Source organism: Stomoxys calcitrans, chromosome 5, assembly GCF_963082655.1.
Source record: "Stomoxys calcitrans chromosome 5, idStoCalc2.1, whole genome shotgun sequence".
NCBI lineage: Eukaryota > Metazoa > Arthropoda > Insecta > Diptera > Muscidae > Stomoxys > Stomoxys calcitrans.
In genome coordinates, this window is record NC_081556.1 from 139,413,570 (window position 1) to 139,431,873 (window position 18,304).

The window sequence follows — 18,304 nt, forward strand, 5'->3', positions numbered from 1 at the left end:
AACTCGAAATTGCTGCCAAATATGCCCCCAACTTCAAATACTTCCTTGTCTAATGGTGTTCCATCGGTTGTTTTGATTCTCCGCGTAAAAGATGTCAAAGAATAATTTCGATGTAAATTTATAACGCCATACACTGAGTATATAATAAAGACAATCACCAAGAAAATTAGAAACATGGCTGTTTAAAAAGTGTAGCCGCCGATATATAAAGCCATTCGATAGCTTTTATAGTTTATCTACTACTGTATAGTTATGACCCGTGTTATATAGGACAACTTAGGCCAACTCTTTCAAATTAAAGGGCGATCTGTGAGGGTTATCCCGCATTTTATTAAAAAAAAAACTCAAATAGCTATCATTAGCTCACATGTATGAAAAAATTTTTAATATTGCTATCTTGTTGTTAAATAATTATATAGGTGCAATATTTTATACCTTACACCGTGGATTGCATTGGGCAAGTTCGCCAGACCATTTATTTTTAAATGATCTCTTTACTACTAGTCAGTATTGTCTTAACAACGGTAGGATAGCCACCGCAACGTTCAGAGATTTCTGAACACTTCAGGGAATTGCAGAGTAGATGAGCTTGCATGACTAGGAACTACTACAAAAATTCCAGGAGGACTATATTCCTTCTATCTTGTATTTCTGACAAACAACCTCAAGTTAGGAATCAGAAGACCAATTGCCCAAGAACACACACCTTGAAAGAATCGATAGAACAGCGCTCCACAACCCACATTTCCACGATGTTCAAGAGAAGCAACAGAGTTGGATACCCTACCATCTCCAATCAACACCAACGATCGCCTTTGGAAACGGTCATGCAGCTCCAAAGATGATTTTGGAGCTCCGACCCATATATGCGAGTTATATTTCATCTTCGACCTGATGTACGTAGTGTAGATATTAAGAAGATCAGAGGGAGTGAAATATTTCTTACGCCGCTTAAGAAAGTGCAAGCATTTGAATGCTTCCTTCGACATTTCGAATACATGTTTTAACCAACCGACATCACATTGAATATTCATACCCATAACATCAAGAGCCTCTGACTGCTTGATATCTACACCATCGATAGATATTGATTGATTGTAAAGAGTCAGTGATTCGTTTGTGGGGCAACAAACAGCACTGCTGCGTGCATTAAAATCTACTCTATTTATTCGACCCCACTCAGAAATGGCCAGCAAATCCTGGCAGAGTGTTACGTCCATAATCCGCATCCTGTCTTCAATCTCTCGAAAATTCGTCCTATGGTCGAATGAAAATGAATGACAGATGTTGCTGTCATTCGCGAACGAGTAGATCGGATTCTAAGTCAGACCCAGTAGATCGTCAATGAAAATAAGAAAAAGAGAGGGAGAAAGGACAGAGCATTGTGGTACTCCTGCGGTCAATCTTTGTTCGTCAGATGAGAACCCATCTACAACAACTCTTATAGTGCGATCTCTAAGAAAACTCAATATAAATCCAGTGAAGTTATTACCGACACCAAAAGCGACAAGCTTTGAAAATAATGTACCATGCCTTGGAAATATCCAGAGCCCCGACCATACTCTCACCAAACTGGTGAATAGAGCGACTCCAACGTTCAGACGGGAATGCCATTAGGTCATCCGTGATTTTTGCGTAACCCATATTGCCGGTCGCTAAGAAGACCATTGGACTCTAAGTATCGCACAAGATGGTAATTGAGCATGTTATCCATAATCTTGGAAAGCGCGGAGCATAACGCTATTGGTCGGTAATTAGCAAAAACCGTTGCTCACCCTTTTTGGCGATAGGCTGCACATTCGCAATCTTCCAACGTGCCTGGAAAACACCCGCAAGGTTTATAATATTGCGTAAAAGACGAGTGACCGTCGAAGAACACTTGCATTAAACAAGTGACGATATACCATCCGGGCTGGGGATTTATTTACGTCGAGATCTGCAAGAACCCTTTTGACTCCACGTGTTCGAAAATATATCTGAGGCATGGAACTAGATACGTTTTCAATATAGGCAGAGAGGAATTTCCCGCAAATATGTCAGCCAGCAGGTTAGCCTTATCAACCGGGTCAGTGAATATCTGGTCGTCTTTAATGAGAGCCTGTGAGTTGCCCTTCACTCTTTTCACAAACGATCATAACCTCTTACTTCCCCTTGGAGAAGCAGAAACTTTGGCAAAACTTTTCGCGTCCAAGTACTTGGCACAATGCACAGACCGAATAAAACCAGATTTAATAAAGTCAGTTGGAAGTCATGATAGAAATCTACTAACTAAATTTCCCATGAACATTCCATCAAGGAACAAGGGATACTTCTCTCATATCAATGAGTGTAGACCGTTTAAAGTTTATGCTCAATGATAAGGGGCCTCCTTTTATATAACGAGCACGAACGGCGTGCCGCATAGCGAAAATTTTGTTGATGTTCACGACGGGATTTGAAACCAGGCATTAGACATGCTAACCTCTGCGCCACGGTGGCCTCTATGCTAAAAATCACTTTACATTCTTTTTGCCCAATCGGATGAAAATTACGCCCTCTATAGGCGCAATGTATCTTAATATCGGTTTCGGATCGGTTAAGGCCTAAGGAGCGTCGCGTTGAAAAATGCAACTCTGCAAACAGATGTAAAAAAATCAACTCGCTAAAGTTGAACAATTTTTAACTTTATGACTAAAAACACTACTTTACGTGCGACAGCACCGAATGAAGCTCACTTTAAAGGGTTATGGCAGGTACTATGTACGTTTTTCGCAACATTTTTTCGTGATTACTTTTTTTAGATAATAGATTTTGAAGGAAAAAAACTTGCTGATTTCATTCGGTAGGACATTCCCTCATTACTTATGAAAACATCTTTATAAAAGATTTCCAGATAAAAGATTTCCAGATAAAAGATCTCCAGATAAAAAGTCATTTGAAAAATGAACCTGATGGTAAACGCAGAGAAGGAAAGCCATGCCGCCTATGACGATGAACGCCTTGGGTCGAATTCTGGCGAGAACATCATGAACATTTTTCAGCGGTGGTTATCCCTCTTTATGCTGGCGACATTTGCGAGGTACCATGCCATGTAATTACTTCTCCACAAAGAGGTGTCGCACTGCGCCACGCCGTTCGGACTCGGCTCTTCAAAGGAGGCCCCTTATCACTGAACTTAAACTTGAATCGGACAGCATTTAGTGGTATGTGAGAAGATTGCCCCTGTTACTTAATGCTGAAATGTTCATGTGCAAATTTGCATTTCGCGTTTGGAAATCTATTTAGAGTTCGGAACAAACACTCTGTGATAGCCAACTAACGCAACGTAACGAATACTTCACAAATGTCACCAGCATTAGAGACAGTATAACAACCGGTGAAAAATTTCTAATGTTCCCGTCAAAAGTCAAACCTACGACCTGATGTTCTAATAACTGATTTAAGTTCTAGAATGCCTGCAAATCTAAATATTAAAAAATCATGTGGACTCCATTCTGTTAAGTCCTCTATATACTGCATATTAAGTTCTGCGAGTTGCAAATATATAGACTCTACGTGTCCTAACCCAACGTTTCTTTACATGTTTTTATTTTTAATATAATAATCAGTCATTTATTATACAATACGTTTTCTTATTTTAATTTTAATATCGGTTTTTGTGCGAATCAATAGTCCAGCATGAAAACGAAATGATTCTGGTTTGGTAACAGGTTCCAAGATGAAATTTTTAAGAACATAAATTAATAAAGTCTTTATTTCCAGCATGGCAAATTTTTGTCCTAAAAAGAGAGAAGAAGAGATTAAAATAACATTGTTAGAATTCACAAAATTCATAGCTCCATGTAAGTTAAAAAAAATGTTTTCAATAAAAAACAATCCATTAAGCAACAATACAACAGAAACTGTATGTCGTGGATAGTAGTGTTGCCGGGGGGATGCGAATCTTTACTGACAGCAGGGCTGAACCTGCTATTATGATAGATGACAATGATATCGAATTTAAGGAGGCTAGCTATAGCCAAAGGGGCGTCTGCATTTGTGCACAAGAGTGGTGTGGAAAGATGTTCTAGACTAGTATCTATTATAGGTTTATCGCCGACTTGGAACCCTGTCTATATGGATTAAAGTGCGTAAATTTTTGGCGGTTATCAAAATCGTAGTCTACGATAAATTCTTAGAAGTTTTGTTTAAGAAACTAGGGATGTCTAACTATGGATGTCTTCCGGTTTTTAATGACTTATTCGGAGATTGTAATTATATGGGAACAAAAATCAAATTTGGTTGTTAAAAACCAAAAGCTTATTCACAGTTTCTTTTGCAAAACTTCTAAGAAATTGTCCTAGATAAAGATTTTTGCAACCGTTTAGAGTAGGTTTTTTGCCCTTACAAATTGACCCACTATAATATAGATGCGGTGCTACTGCTTGCGAATAGCAACCCGCTCATCCTCATTTTAGACGCCAATGCATCTTCTTCGAATTTGTTTTCTACAAAGACCCGGCATTCACTAGGTCATTAGAATCGCTATCGGGAATAATTACTCAGAGCATGGTTTACTGTGAATGATGTCGGTGTGTTGAACATGCCAAGTGAAAAGTATATCTTTGAAGAGATTGTGGGCCTTAGTGGCTGCATATGGTGCACATTAACTGCTTACCATTTTAGGTGGAGAGTGTGACAAATGGGGAATAAGGTACCATGTCTACATCGAAATAATACTTGTCCTAACTTTAAAGATTTTTTAAACTTAATTTGGCACAACAAAATTTGTTTGTAGGTCTAAATTTAGACATTGTGAATGTTGGAATTGGATTGCATTATACTTAACTTACCAATACAATTCCTTTGCCCCGCACTAAAGGGTATAAAGGCAAAGGGATGTCTTTTCTCTGTTTCCGAGGGTAAAAATCTCTCCGGTCTAAATACTTCGGGTTCATCATAATACTTGGGGTTCATGTGTATATCATAAATATGTATATTGATTTGGGTATTCTTGGGCAATAATAGCTTTCCTCCAAATACCGTATCCGAAGTACATTCCCTCGCAATACCCGGCACCGATGGATACATGCGTTGCGTTTCCTTTATGAAACAATCCAAATATTTGAGATTATTGAGCTGTTGCATATCCAACAATGTCAAATCATCGCTGATATACTCTTGTAATTCCTCATAGCATTTCTTTTGCATATCCGGGTACAAAGCCAATGACATGAGGGCGAAAATTAAATTCATTGAAGTCGTATCGAATCCTTCGAACATAAATGTATCGACTTCCTCACAAATGCCAGCATGATCAATGAGACCATCCTTTTCGGCACGCAATAGGGTATCCAACATGGCATAGCGTCGTTTGCCATAGACACTGGAAATAAATAGATTTAATTCAACATTTACTTCTTTTTCAACTATAGTAATAATCTGCCTACTTTAAGTCTTCCTGGTTTGTCTTTTTCGCCTCCATATCTTCGCTTTCCAATTCCTTGCTGAGCAAATCACGTCTCTTCTCAATAATGCCACTTGAGAAGGCATGCAGCTTTTCCATAGATTTCAAATATTTTTTACCATCCCCAGAGTTGTAGTATATGCAGTCAAAGGCCATTAGGGGATTTTTTAGACGTTCCAGCATACTTTCCTCCACTTCATTGATATTTTGACGATACTCATCACCATCCAGACGATCATCGAGGCATACACCCAAAGCAGTTTCTAAAAGATGTTTTAAAACAAAAATTTATATTAAAATAGAATCAAACAAGTAAAAGTGTGCTAAGTTCGGCCGTGCCGAATCTTGGGAGCCCACCCACATGGATTCTGCTAAAAATTTATACATAATAAATTTAGCTGTATTCCATAATGTTATTCTACATACCAAACTTATGTCAAACCCGCAAAGATTAAAGCTTCTAGGAACCGAACAAGGATGATCGGAGCTCAAGAAATTATATCGGGAGATCGGTTTATATGGGAGCTTTATCAGGTTATAAACCGTTTTGAACAGTACTTGGCACAGCTTTTGGAAGTCATAATAAAACAATATATGCAAAATTTCAGCCAAATCGGACAAAAATTTCGGCTTCCAGGGGCTCAAGAAGTCAAATCGGTAGATCGGTTTATATGGGAGCTATATCTAAATCTGAACCGATATGCCCCATTTGCAAAAAATACTTACATTAGTATAAAGTATCTGTGCAAAATTTCAAGCGTCTAGCTTATTTTGAGGTGTTACAAACGGAATGACTAGTTTAGTATAGCCCCATCCTATGGTGTTGGGTATAAAAACTCCAAGCGGAGCACAGAATATCCTACACCATGAATTCTACCACCATCCGCCCGCCATTCCGTTAGCAACACCTGCAAATATATATCTGCGATCCTATGCAGTATAAACCTTATTAAATATCCTCGATCATAGGTACATCAAACCATCTCCACCCATCCTTAGAGATCAATTAAGCGGTCCCACGAATAAAGATATCCGACTTAAATTAAACATACAAATTTATGTCTCTTTGATGTAGGTCATTTAGATTGGGTAACAACTGTTCATATTTCAATATATACGTACACCTATCCTTTGACTTGACTGAATCTCTTTCTTTTGAGGAAGGGATAAGAAAGCCAAAAACTACCGTTTCCTAAAGAAAACAAGTCCCAAGGGAAGGGCTAAGAAAACTAGTCTTCTCCAAGGGAAGGTCTAAGAAATCCACCCTATCTTCGAAGAAGGTGAGAAAACCACCCTTTCCGTGGGGAAGAGAAAGAAAATTACCCTTTCCCAGGGGAAGGGGTAAGAAAACTAGTCTTTCCCAAGGGAAAGGGTAGCAAACTAACCTTCTGCAAGGGAAGGCATAAGAAAACCACGTTTTCTCCAGGGAAGGTGTAAGAAAACCCCCCTTTCTCCAGGGAAGGGGTAAAAAAACTACCATTTCCCAGGGAAAGGGGTAGGAAAATCACTTATTCTTAAGAGAAAAGATAAGAAAAACAACCTTTCGCAGGAGAAGGGATAAGAAAACCACTCTTTCTTAAGAAAAAATGTAAGAAAACCATCCTTCCCCTAGCGGATGGGTAAAAAAACCACCCTTCCCCAAGGGCAAATGTAAGAATACTATTCCTCTCCAATGTAAGGATAAGAACTTCATTTTTCCAAAGGAAAAGATAAGAAAACCACCCATCCCCAAAGAAAGGAGGAATAAACCCACCTTTCCCAAAAAAAAGTATTAAAACCATCCTTCCCCAAGGCCAAAAATAAGAAAACTCTTCCCCTCCAAAGGAATATGGAATAAAACCACCCTTTCCTAAAATAAATTAATAAAAACCACCCTTCCACAAAAAAGTAGACAAATCACCCCTTTCCTTGGGAAACTGTGAGAAAATTTCGCTTGTCCTTGGGGAATGGTAGAAAAATCCTTCTTTTCCTTGGAAAGGGTAGGAAAATCACCCTTTCCTTGGGAAAGGGTGGGAAAACTCCCCTTTTTCTTAGCAAAACTGAAAAAGGTAAGGATAATAAAACTACCCTTCCCCAAGGGAAAGGGAAATAAAACTATCCTTCCCCAAGGGAGAGGATAATAAAACTATCCTTCCCCAAGAAACAGAGTTAAAAACAACTATTTCTTAAAAGAAAGGACAATGAAACTATCCTCCGTCAAAGTAAATAAAACTACCCTTCTATGAGAAAAAGGATAATGAAACTACCCTTCTCCAAGGAACATAGTAAAAAACTACTCTTCCTCAAGGGAAAGGGTAGTAAAAGTAAAGGGTGATTTTTTGAGGTTAGGATTTTCATGCATTAGTATTTGACAGATCACGTGGGATTTCAGACATGGCGTCAAAGAGAAAGATGCTCAGTATGCTTTGACATTTCATCATGAATAGACTTACTAACGAGCAACGCTTGCAAATCATTGAATTTTATTACCAAAATCAGTGTTCGGTTCGAAATGTGTTCAAATTTTGACAAATTTTGTTCAGCGATGAGGCTCATTTCTGGTTGAATGGCTACGTAAATAAGCAACATTGCCGCATTTGGAGTGAAGAGCAACCAGAAGCCGTTCAAGAACTGCCCATGCATCCCGAAAAATGCACTGTTTGGTGTGGTTTGTACGCTGGTGGAATCATTGGACCGTATTTTTTCAAAGATGCTGTTGGACGCAACGTTACGGTGAATGAACACATTTCGAACCGAACACTGATTTTGGTAATAAAATTCAATGATTTGCAAGCGTTGCTCGTTAGTAAGTCTATTCATGATGAAATGTCAAAGCATACTGAGCATCTTTCTCTTTGACACCATGTCTGAAATCCCACGTGATCTGTCAAATACTAATGCATGAAAATCCTAACCTCAAAAAAATCACCCTTTACTAAACTAAGGGTAATAAAGCTACCCTTTCCCAAGGGGAAGGGTAATAAAGCTACCCTTTTCTAAGGGAAAGGGTAATAAAGCTAACCTTCCTCAAGGGAAACAAAACTACCCTTCCCCAAGGGAAAGGATTATAAAACCACCCTTCCCCAAGGTAACGGGTAATAAAAAAACCCCTTTCCGAAGGGAAAGATTAATAAAACTACCCTTCTGCAAGGGAAAGGGTAACAAAACTACCCTTCCCCAAGGGAAAGGGTAATAAAACTACCCTTCCCCACGGGAAAGGGCAATAAAACTACCCATCCCCAAGTGAAAGGGTAATAAAACTATCCTTCCCCATGGGAAGAGGCAATAAATCTACCTTTCCCTAAGGTAAAGGGTAATAAAACCGCCCTTCCTCAATCCTTCCCAAAGGGAAAGGATAATAAAGCTACCCTATCCCAATAGAATGAGTAATAAAACTACCTTTCCCCATCGGAAAGGGTAATATAACTACCATTCCTTAAGAGAAAGGCCAATAAAACTATCCTTCCCTTCGGAAAAAGGGTAATAAAACTACCCTTACGCAAGAGGAAGTGTAATAAAACTACCCTTCCCTAAGGGGAAGGGTAATAAAACTACCCTTCCCTACGAAATATAGAAAAAATCAATTTTTTTCGATAACAACATCCCTTTATCAGGCTGTTGGTGTATACAAACAAATTTAAATTCTCACTTACCACAGACATTATTCAATGTGAGACGAGGAATTAATTCACTTAACGATATAACAGCGCCATCACCTTTAGCTGATTGCAACAATACACCATTCAAATTGTCAATAAATTTGATAGATTCTCGCCTGAAAAGTATTTACAAAAGCTAAAAGTCATCATTACCGTTGTATTTGTTTTGCTTTATAAAGAGCAGGTAGGCTGAACTTCATGTGTGACCTACTGATTGAATATCAAGAGCACTCTCGATAAAATGCGAGAGTAAAACGAAAGCCATACATATACTCACTTGAAAATATCCAAAAACTGACTCAGAATATTGAAGTGAAAAGCCGGCGTCAGTAAACGACGACGCGTGTGCCATTTTTTATCTGAAAATATAAACAACAAGTTAAAGCCAGTTAAGTTCTGCTGGGCCGAATCTTATATACCCTTCACCATGGATGGAATTTGTGAAGTTCTTTGTCCGATATCCCTTATAGGTAAAACAAGTTCATTGAACGGTTTCTCTTACTGGCAGAAAATAAAAAAAGGATAATAGGAGGTCAAAACAAGTAATTCCCCCAGAGGCTCAAGAAGCATATTTGGGATATCGGTTTATATGGATGCTATATCAGGTTTTGAACCGATTAGAAGAGTATTCGGCACATCATCGAAAAAGCCCTCGTGCGAAATTTCTGTAAAATCGGATACGAATTGCGCCATCTAGAGGTTTAAGAAGCATATTCGGGAGATCGGTTTATATGGCGGCTATATCTAAACGTGAACCGATTTGGTTCATCTACATCCCCAACCGACCTACGTTAATAAGATGTACCTATGCAAAATTTCAGACGCCTAGCTTTGCTCCTTCGAAAGTTAGCGTGTTTTCGACAGACGGACGGACATGGCTAGATCAGCTTATAATTTCAAGACTATCAGGGATATATATATACACTTTATAGGCTCTTAGACGAATATTTCCGGGTGTTACAAAAGGAATGACAAAATAAGTATACCCCATTTCTTTGGTGGAGGGTATAAAAAGGAATATATACTAATTGTGTATGAATATTAGAATTCCGTGTGATTGGTTGCATGCTTGTCAGCATCTTTACAATTGAAAACCTTGGGTTTAAATTTCCATTTGACGTGAAAATTAACTGTAAACCTTACACATCTGGTTCATCTCTCAGTATTATTAAGTCGATATCAAAATGCAATAGCTTGTGGGTACACTCGAGAAAAAATTTAAAATTGTAAAGTCGTGTATTGTTACCAAACGTTTAATTTTAATAATATCAGAAGCTCTAATTTAAAATAGAAAAGCAATCAAGTAAAACGTACTAAGTTCGGCTGGGCCGAATCTTGGGAACCCACCACCATTGATTCTGCTTATTCTATATACCAAACTTCTGTTAAACCAGCAAAAATTAAAGCTTTTACGAACCGAACAAGGATCATCGAGAGACCAGTTTATATGGGAGCTATATCAGGTTATAGACTAATTTGGATCGTAATGGGCACAGTTATTGGAAGACGTAACAAAATACCGCATGCAAAATTTCAGCCAAATCGGAAAAAATTGCGGATTGTAAGGACTTAAAAAGTCAAATCGGGTGATCGGTTTATATGGGAGCTATATCAGGTTATAGACCGTACTTGACACAGTAATTGGAAGTCGTAACAGAATACCGCATGCAAAATTTCACCCAAATCGGACAAGGTTATAGACTGATTTGGACCTGCGAAATTTTAGCCAAATCGGACAAAAATGCGACTTTCAGAGGCTCAAGAAATCAAATCGGGTGATCGGTTGATGTGGGAGTTATATCAGGTTATAGACCGTACCTGACACAGTTGTTGGCAGTCATAACAGAACACTAAATACAAAATTTCATCCAATTCGGATTAAAATTGCGGCTTGTAAGGGCTTAAGAATTATAATCGATAGATCGGTTTATATAGGAGCTATATCAAGTTATTGATCGATTCGGACCGTTGTTGGAAGTCATAACAGAACACTATGTACAAAATTTCTGCCAGGGGCTCAATAAGTCAAATCTGGAGATCGGTTTATATGGGAGTTACATCTAAATCTGAACCTATGTGGCCCATTTGCTATCCCTAATGACCTACATTGATATTAAGTATCTGTGCAAAATTTCAACCAGCTAGTTTTAAGCGTTTGACCGCTATCGTTATTTCGACAGACGGACGGACGGACAAGGCTAAATCGAATCAGAATGTCGATACAATCAGGAATATATATATATATACTTTATGGAATATATATCGAGGTGTTACAAAAGGAATGACTAGATTAGTATACCCCTATCCTATGGTGGTAGGTATAAAAACTTTGAATAAAGTAAGATAATAAAAATATGCTGTTACAGCTTCAAATCTCAACGAATCGGGCAATAAATGAGGCTTTTATGGACTTAAACCCCAAATCGGCGGATCGGTATATATGGAAACTATATCGAGCAATAGCGATTTATATATCGGGATGCCTACTGCAGCTCACTCTACCAAATTTCAGGTAAATCAGGTAAAACATGCGCCTTCTATGTGCTTTAGACCTCAAATCGGCATATGGAAATATGGTGGCATGTAGATCATATTTAATTCGGACATTAGGTAGCCTAGTCTAACTCACTGTTTCAAATTTCACCGAACCGGGCCGGGCTGAACTTTGGATACCCACCACTTCGGGTATATATGTAAACTACCTTTCGTCAAAATCCGATAAAAAATGCATACCTTATGCCCCGTAGCAGCTAAATCGAAATATGTTCCTATTTGGACCAAATACTAATAAGTGCAAGTCATTGTTCATTTGTGTATAGCAAAAAACATAAGTCACTGTGTCAAATCTCAGTGAAATCGGATTATAAATGCGTCTTTTATGGGGCCAAGACTTCAAATCGAGATATCGGTATATATGGTAGCAATATCAAAATCTGGACCGATTTGGGCCAAGTTTCAGAAAAATTTCGAAGAGCCTAACACAACTCACTGTTGTAAATTTCGGCGAAATCGGACAATAAATGAGCCTTTTATGGCCCCAAAACCTTAAATCGAGAGACCGCTCTATATGACAGCTATATCCAAATTTGGACCGATCTGAGCCAAATTGACGAAGAATGTTGAAGGTCCTAACACAACTCACTGTCCCAAATTTCGGCGACATCGGGCAATAAATGCGTCTTTTATAGGCCCAAAACCTTAAATCGAGAGATCGGTCTATATAGCAGCTATATCCAAATCTGGACTGATCTATGCCATATTGCAGAAGCATGTCAAGGTGCTTAACTAAACTCACTGTCCCAAATATCGGCGCCATCGGACAATAAAAGCGCCTTTTATGGGTCCAAAACCTTAATTCAGGGGATCGGTCTATATGGCAGCTATATCCAAATCTTGATCGACCTAGGCCAAATTGAAGAAATATATCGAGAGGCTTAACTTAACTCACTGTCCCAAATTTCGACGACATCGGACAATAAATGCGCCTTTTATGGGTCCAAAACCTTAAATCAGGGGATCGGTCTATATGGCAGCTATATCCAAATCTTGATCGACCTAGGCCAAATTGAAGAAATATATCGAGAGGCTTAACTTAACTCACTGTCCCAAATTTCGACGACATCGGACAATAAATGCGCCTTTTATGGGTCCAAAACCTTAAATCAGGGGATCGGTCTATATGGCAGCTATATGCAATCTTGATCGATCTAGGCCAAATTGCAGAAATATATCGAGGGGCTTAACTTATCTCACTGTCCCAAATTTCGGCGACATCGGACAATAAATGCGTCTATTATGGGCCCATAACCTTAAATCCAGAGATCGGTCTATATTTCAGCTATATTCAAATCTGAACCGATCTGGGCCAAATTGAAGAAGTATGTCGAAGGGCCTAACACAACTCACTGTCCCAAATTTCGGCGACATCGGACAATGAATGAGCCTTTAATGAGCCCAAAACCTTAAATCGAGAGATCGGTCTATATGGCAGCTATATGCAAATCTTGATCGATCTAGGCCAAATTGCAGAAATATTTCGAGAGGCTTAACTTAACTCACTGTCCCAAATTTCAGCAAAATCGGATTATAAATGTGGCTTTTATGGGCCTAAGACCCTAAATCGTCGGATCGGTCTATATGGGGGCTATAAGAAGGTATAGTCCGATATAGCCCATCTTCGAACTTAACCTGCTTATGGACAAAAAAGAATCTGTGCAAAGTGTAGCGTGATTTCAACAGACAGACGGACGGACGGACAGACGGACGGACAGACAGACGGACGGACAGACGGACGGACAGACAGACGGACGGACAGACAGACGGACGGACGGACAGACGGACGGACAGACGGACGGACAGACGGACGGACAGACGGACGGACAGACGGACGGACAGACAGACGGACGGACAGACGGACGGACATGGCTAGATCGTCTTAGATTTTTACACTGAACAAGAATATATATACTTTATATTTCGATGTGTTGCAAACGGAATGACAAAATGATTATACCCCCATCCTTTGGTGGTGGGTATAAAAAAGATATGAAGTTTTAAGTTAGACCATCTTTGTTGTCATAGATGGTCTAATTCTAGTGGTCTAATTCTAGTTTAAAAAATGTTTGTAAGCTGAAGGGTTTGAAAATTTGTTTGTCTACATACTTTTGCCGATGACTGTAAGTTCTTTATAAAAGCACTCCTATTAAAAGACCTTTCACCGCTACGTTACCTGTGCTAGTCAGAAGACCGGTTTTTAGAAACGGATGAAGGAAGGTGTAAAATACTCCTTTGGACAGCAGCCTAGAATCATTTAGAACCAATTCCGCATCACTGGGTTCGATGACATTGTACACGGGACTCATTAGGAAATATTGCACATAGGGTCGTTTAAAGGACTTGGCAAAAGTTCTGGAGTAATAAAACATTTGTTCTATATGTGAAAAAAGAAAACTCGAAACACTTTAGTCTTTGGAGTTATGTAACGTGATTGTCGTCTTACCCAAATTCATTGAAAGCAAATCAAAGTTACTGCCCCAAAAGCCACCAACCACTGTGACGGCATCTTCCATGGGGCTTCCATCGATCGTTTTAATTTTTCGGGTGAATGATGTCAGAGCGTAGTCACGATTCCATTGTACCATCAAATAGGACAATACAATGATAGCCAGTGGTATTAGAATTAAAAGAAGAATCATTTCTGTATATTTAAGAGCAACCCGTATCTATGAAATAGCGCATCTACTTCCCATCAGCAGCGCAGTTTATTTCAGACTAACTCTCATGTTTAGAAAAGTCATTGTAGTCCAAACACATGTGTATGAACATGTTTATTCTGCACCCATATATCCGACATACGTTTGTCATTAAATAAATTCCAAACACTAACTACTAGACTAGCTGCGTAATAAAGTTGGAAGCTTAACTTGCCTAAGGCCTTTATTTAAAAACGCAAGTACTGTTGAGGATACATAGCTTTTAGAGCATTTTTTCGTCTTACTTTAATTTTGAAAGTTTATCGTAACATATATGGACCAGTATTCTTTAATGGAGAACAAGGCGTCTTATGAAGCACCAGCTATATGACGACGATAGCATGGTTAAAAGTATCAAAATACAACGGTTGCATCGGCTAGATCATATTGTCAGAATGGATGAAGAAGCCCCAGTAAAGAAGTTTTTTGAAGGCGACCACAGTGGAACACGCAAACCGGGACAAGCAAGAGCAAACAACCATCTTTTGGATACGGCTGACTATTGAACAGTAGGTGGACTTTTGGAGTTCCATCCTCCAGACCACAACACCATATAGCATAATAAGTCCCACAACTGCAGTATACACCCAGTGCATGGCACGCTGTTTAAACTCCCAACTTTGGCAAATGGCTCTCTTGCAGGTGTCCGATCTGTGTCATATTGCAGAAAGATGTCGAGGGGATGTCGATCTGGAAGCCACATTGAAGTGGGATATCGACTGGCCTAACACAACTCACTGTCCAAAATTTCAGCAAAATCGGATAATAAATGTGGCTTTTATGGGCCTAAGACCCTAAATCGGTGGATCGGGGGCTATATCAAGATATAGACCGATATAGCCCATCTTCGAACTTAACCTGCTTATGGACAAAAAAAGAATCTGTGCAAAGTTCCAGCTCAATATCTCTATTTTTAAAGACTGTAGCGTGATTTCAACAGACAGACGGCCGGACGGACAGACGAACGCACATGGCTAGATGGTCTTATATTTTTACGCTCATCAAGAATATGTATACTTCTATACGGATGGTTCCAAACTAGACGAACAGGTGGGCTTTAGGGTGTACTCTAAAGATCTAGAACTGATCATATCGAAAAGGTAACCCGACCACTGCAGTGTGTATCAAGCGGAGATCCTTGCAATGAAGGAAGTGGTAGAATGGTTAAGATGTAATGTCATAACGTAGATTGCCATAAATATCTTCTCAGACGCCCAGGTAGCCATTAAATCCCTGGAGAACGTATTTCTGAACACAAAAGCCCGACCTCGACTGTCTCAGATCTCTCAACGAGATAACTGAACAGTTCAAAATTCACCTGTCCTGGGTGCCGGGCCACAGAGATATCCCAGGGAATTGTAAAGCGGACGAGATGGCAAGACTAGGAACTACCTTACACGTTTCAGGGAAACTGGAATTTGGGGTATGCCTCTGGCAACAGGATCAGGCCAGATGGACAAAAAATTATAGATAGTCGCATAGAGGAGGCTGTGAGCATTCCTAAACTATTTGGCCTTGAAGAGGTCTACCGCATTGCTTTCACTGGCAAGAACAGACGTCTCAGTCATTGTGTCCTTTATGACAGTTCACTGTGTAATCGGAATGCCAGTAACGACTTTTGAAGAGGCTGTGAGGACGGCGAAGAAGAAGAGACGAGAGAGACTATAGAACACCTTCTGTGTATGTGTCCCGCACAGGCAGTCAGAAGTAGTTTCATTTTTGGTTCTCATTTCTTTGAGAATCTGTTTGATTTAGCGGATGTGAACATTCGCGTGTTGTTGGGTTTTTTAAAGCGATCTGGTTGGTTCAATGGTAGAAACTAGAATGCATCTACCTTCTTTTGTTCCAGTAAAACCGGACAGCAAGTGATGAAGCTATGTACGCTATGCTCCATATTAAAATTGACGCCAAACAAACAAATGTACACAAAATTTCGCGCACTTTTTTTTCTAAAGCAAGCTAAAAGTTACAGCTGATAACTGACAGAAGAAAGAATGCAATTACAGAGTCACAAGCCGTTGAAAAAATTTGTCAACGCCGACTATATGAAAAATCCGCAATTACTTTTTGGGCAACCCAATAAGAAGAATGCTTCAACCGAACCATGGCGAAACAAATAAAGATGGTCTCACCACAGATCATAAGGTGCAATCCATTTTGCCACCAAGCTGATCGACGTTTTGCCAACACACATAAACAAATTTGTGTGCGTGTGTGTATACGCGTGCGTACATGAGAAGAGAATATGCGAAGAAGAAGAGAGAAGATAACAACGAAGAGAATGCAAACAAAAATCTGACATCTTAATACCGTCAAACCGTTGTGTATTGTTGCCCATCTAAATGTCTAAATGGCAACTTCTTTATTAAATTTCATGGACATGGGTGCGTATGTTTGCCTTTAGATAAATGTATCCTCGTATGTCATACATCATACGCCACCTTGTTCGCACAGTTTCCATATAAAAGTGCTTGGAAAAAATAATAGGCTAATCAAATCGCCAAATCATGGGTGTTACGGACTTAATGGCATATATCTTCCGATTTCAGGGATTGAACTTTTTTGTGGTTGTCCAATTCGTCCCTGCTGATTTGTATGCAACAAGCGAACGTTAGCTTTATTCGGATTATGTTCGTAATCTCTTACTAGAACAAAATAATAAAAATCGCTTCAAGTATCGAATCAAGGTTTCTTTGTCAGCTCCCCAAGTGCTGCCGGCAAGTGACTTGAGGACCTTGTTTCTACTTTTGACAATATCGCTAATTGCTGTGGCATGAGGGGAGAATGTGTAAATGCTTTCAAATGTGATACCAAGTTTTTGAGACACTTGATGGTCGGAATCATTTCTTCATCGACCATCACTTTCTGCTCAGCATTCACCTCACGCGTATTTGTAGTAGCATATATCTTCAGATTTCTTGCAGCAAAATATGAGGCAAGTTCGTTGACGTTGAACCTATCGCAGATGAATGGGTCGGGGGCCTGATGCAATGATCGCACAATCATCCGCATATGATACGATCTCTATGCCATCTGGGGGGCGGTTCCCCGCTGTGGGAACTCCCTGTTTCACTCTACGGTGCTTCGACTTCCTATCCCTAAATTCCACAAATGACTGGCGACCACACAGATAATTCGCGTCCCAACGTTTAAGGTCTGGCTGGAGGGACGTGTTGGCGATGATCCAAGTAGCATGGCACGGCTGACCGTGTCGATGTAGTGATACTGCAGTGATAGATGATGTAGTGATACTGCAGCGCTCTCTCGGAAGGCTAAATACCTGGGAGTAACCTTTGAAGTTGAACTGAAGAAGATACCTTAAGGAGAGCGTCAAACGAGTGCACTCTACTCATGTCGCAACTCGATAAACTGGGGCGGTCCACAGAATATACACTGCTGTGGTTAGACCGATTATGTGTACCTGGTGTGGCATCGGGCCTTAAAGAGAGCAAGTCGTTGCTGTTTATTGGAGAAGGCGCGGCAGTGCTGCTATCGAGGGAGGAGGAATACTCCGAGGGAGGCCTTGATTGCAATTCTTGGTCTGAGACCACTTACGCGGAATGCGCGGGGGCTGCCCTTAGAGTAAGGCAATCAGAAATATGACACTCATCGGATATTGGGCATTCGTCTGTTCTGCGAAAAACTGCTGGCGTGGAACGGTACATGGATAGGTGACGCTACGGACTATGTGCTGGGCGGATCTTTCTTAGATGGCGACCTGTTGGTTGTCCTACCGGAGAGTAAACACTTGTCCGAAGACCCGTAAAAAGGGGGACCCGAAGTCTTTTTACACAGATGGGTCCAAATTGGATGAGGGCACCTAGACAGGGGTTGAATTCTGGTTGGGTCCATTATGTTCCAGACTAAGAGTTTTACAGTTTTTAAAGCGGCAAGAAGTGTCTCTTTCGGGCCGAGGCACAATGGAATAGAATTGAAAAAATTAGTAAAACATCTGGGGAAAACTGCTGTTACATTATAGGGCGCACCCC

The 18,304-nt window shown here is 39.9% G+C and overlaps 1 protein-coding gene across 2 annotated transcripts; it reads right to left on the reverse strand.

The window, feature by feature from the left end:
- Positions 1-3,537: 3,537 nt before the first annotated feature.
- On the reverse strand, positions 3,538-14,322 carry LOC106090806 (probable cytochrome P450 4p3). 2 transcript variants are annotated; one of them, XM_013257121.2, is made up of 7 exons: positions 14,063-14,322; positions 13,793-13,993; positions 9,341-9,422; positions 9,058-9,179; positions 5,409-5,688; positions 4,812-5,344; positions 3,538-3,758 (listed from the first exon to the last, which is right to left on the reverse strand). In XM_013257121.2, exons 1-7 carry the CDS (start codon positions 14,256-14,258, stop codon positions 3,595-3,597), a joined length of 1,578 nt encoding a protein of 525 aa, XP_013112575.2. In that variant the 5' UTR covers positions 14,259-14,322; the 3' UTR covers positions 3,538-3,594. The 2 variants fall into 2 exon arrangements, with proteins under 2 accessions (XP_013112575.2, XP_013112576.2); XM_013257122.2 differs by lacking the exons at positions 9,058-9,179; positions 9,341-9,422.
- Between the last annotated feature and the right edge of the window lie 3,982 nt (positions 14,323-18,304).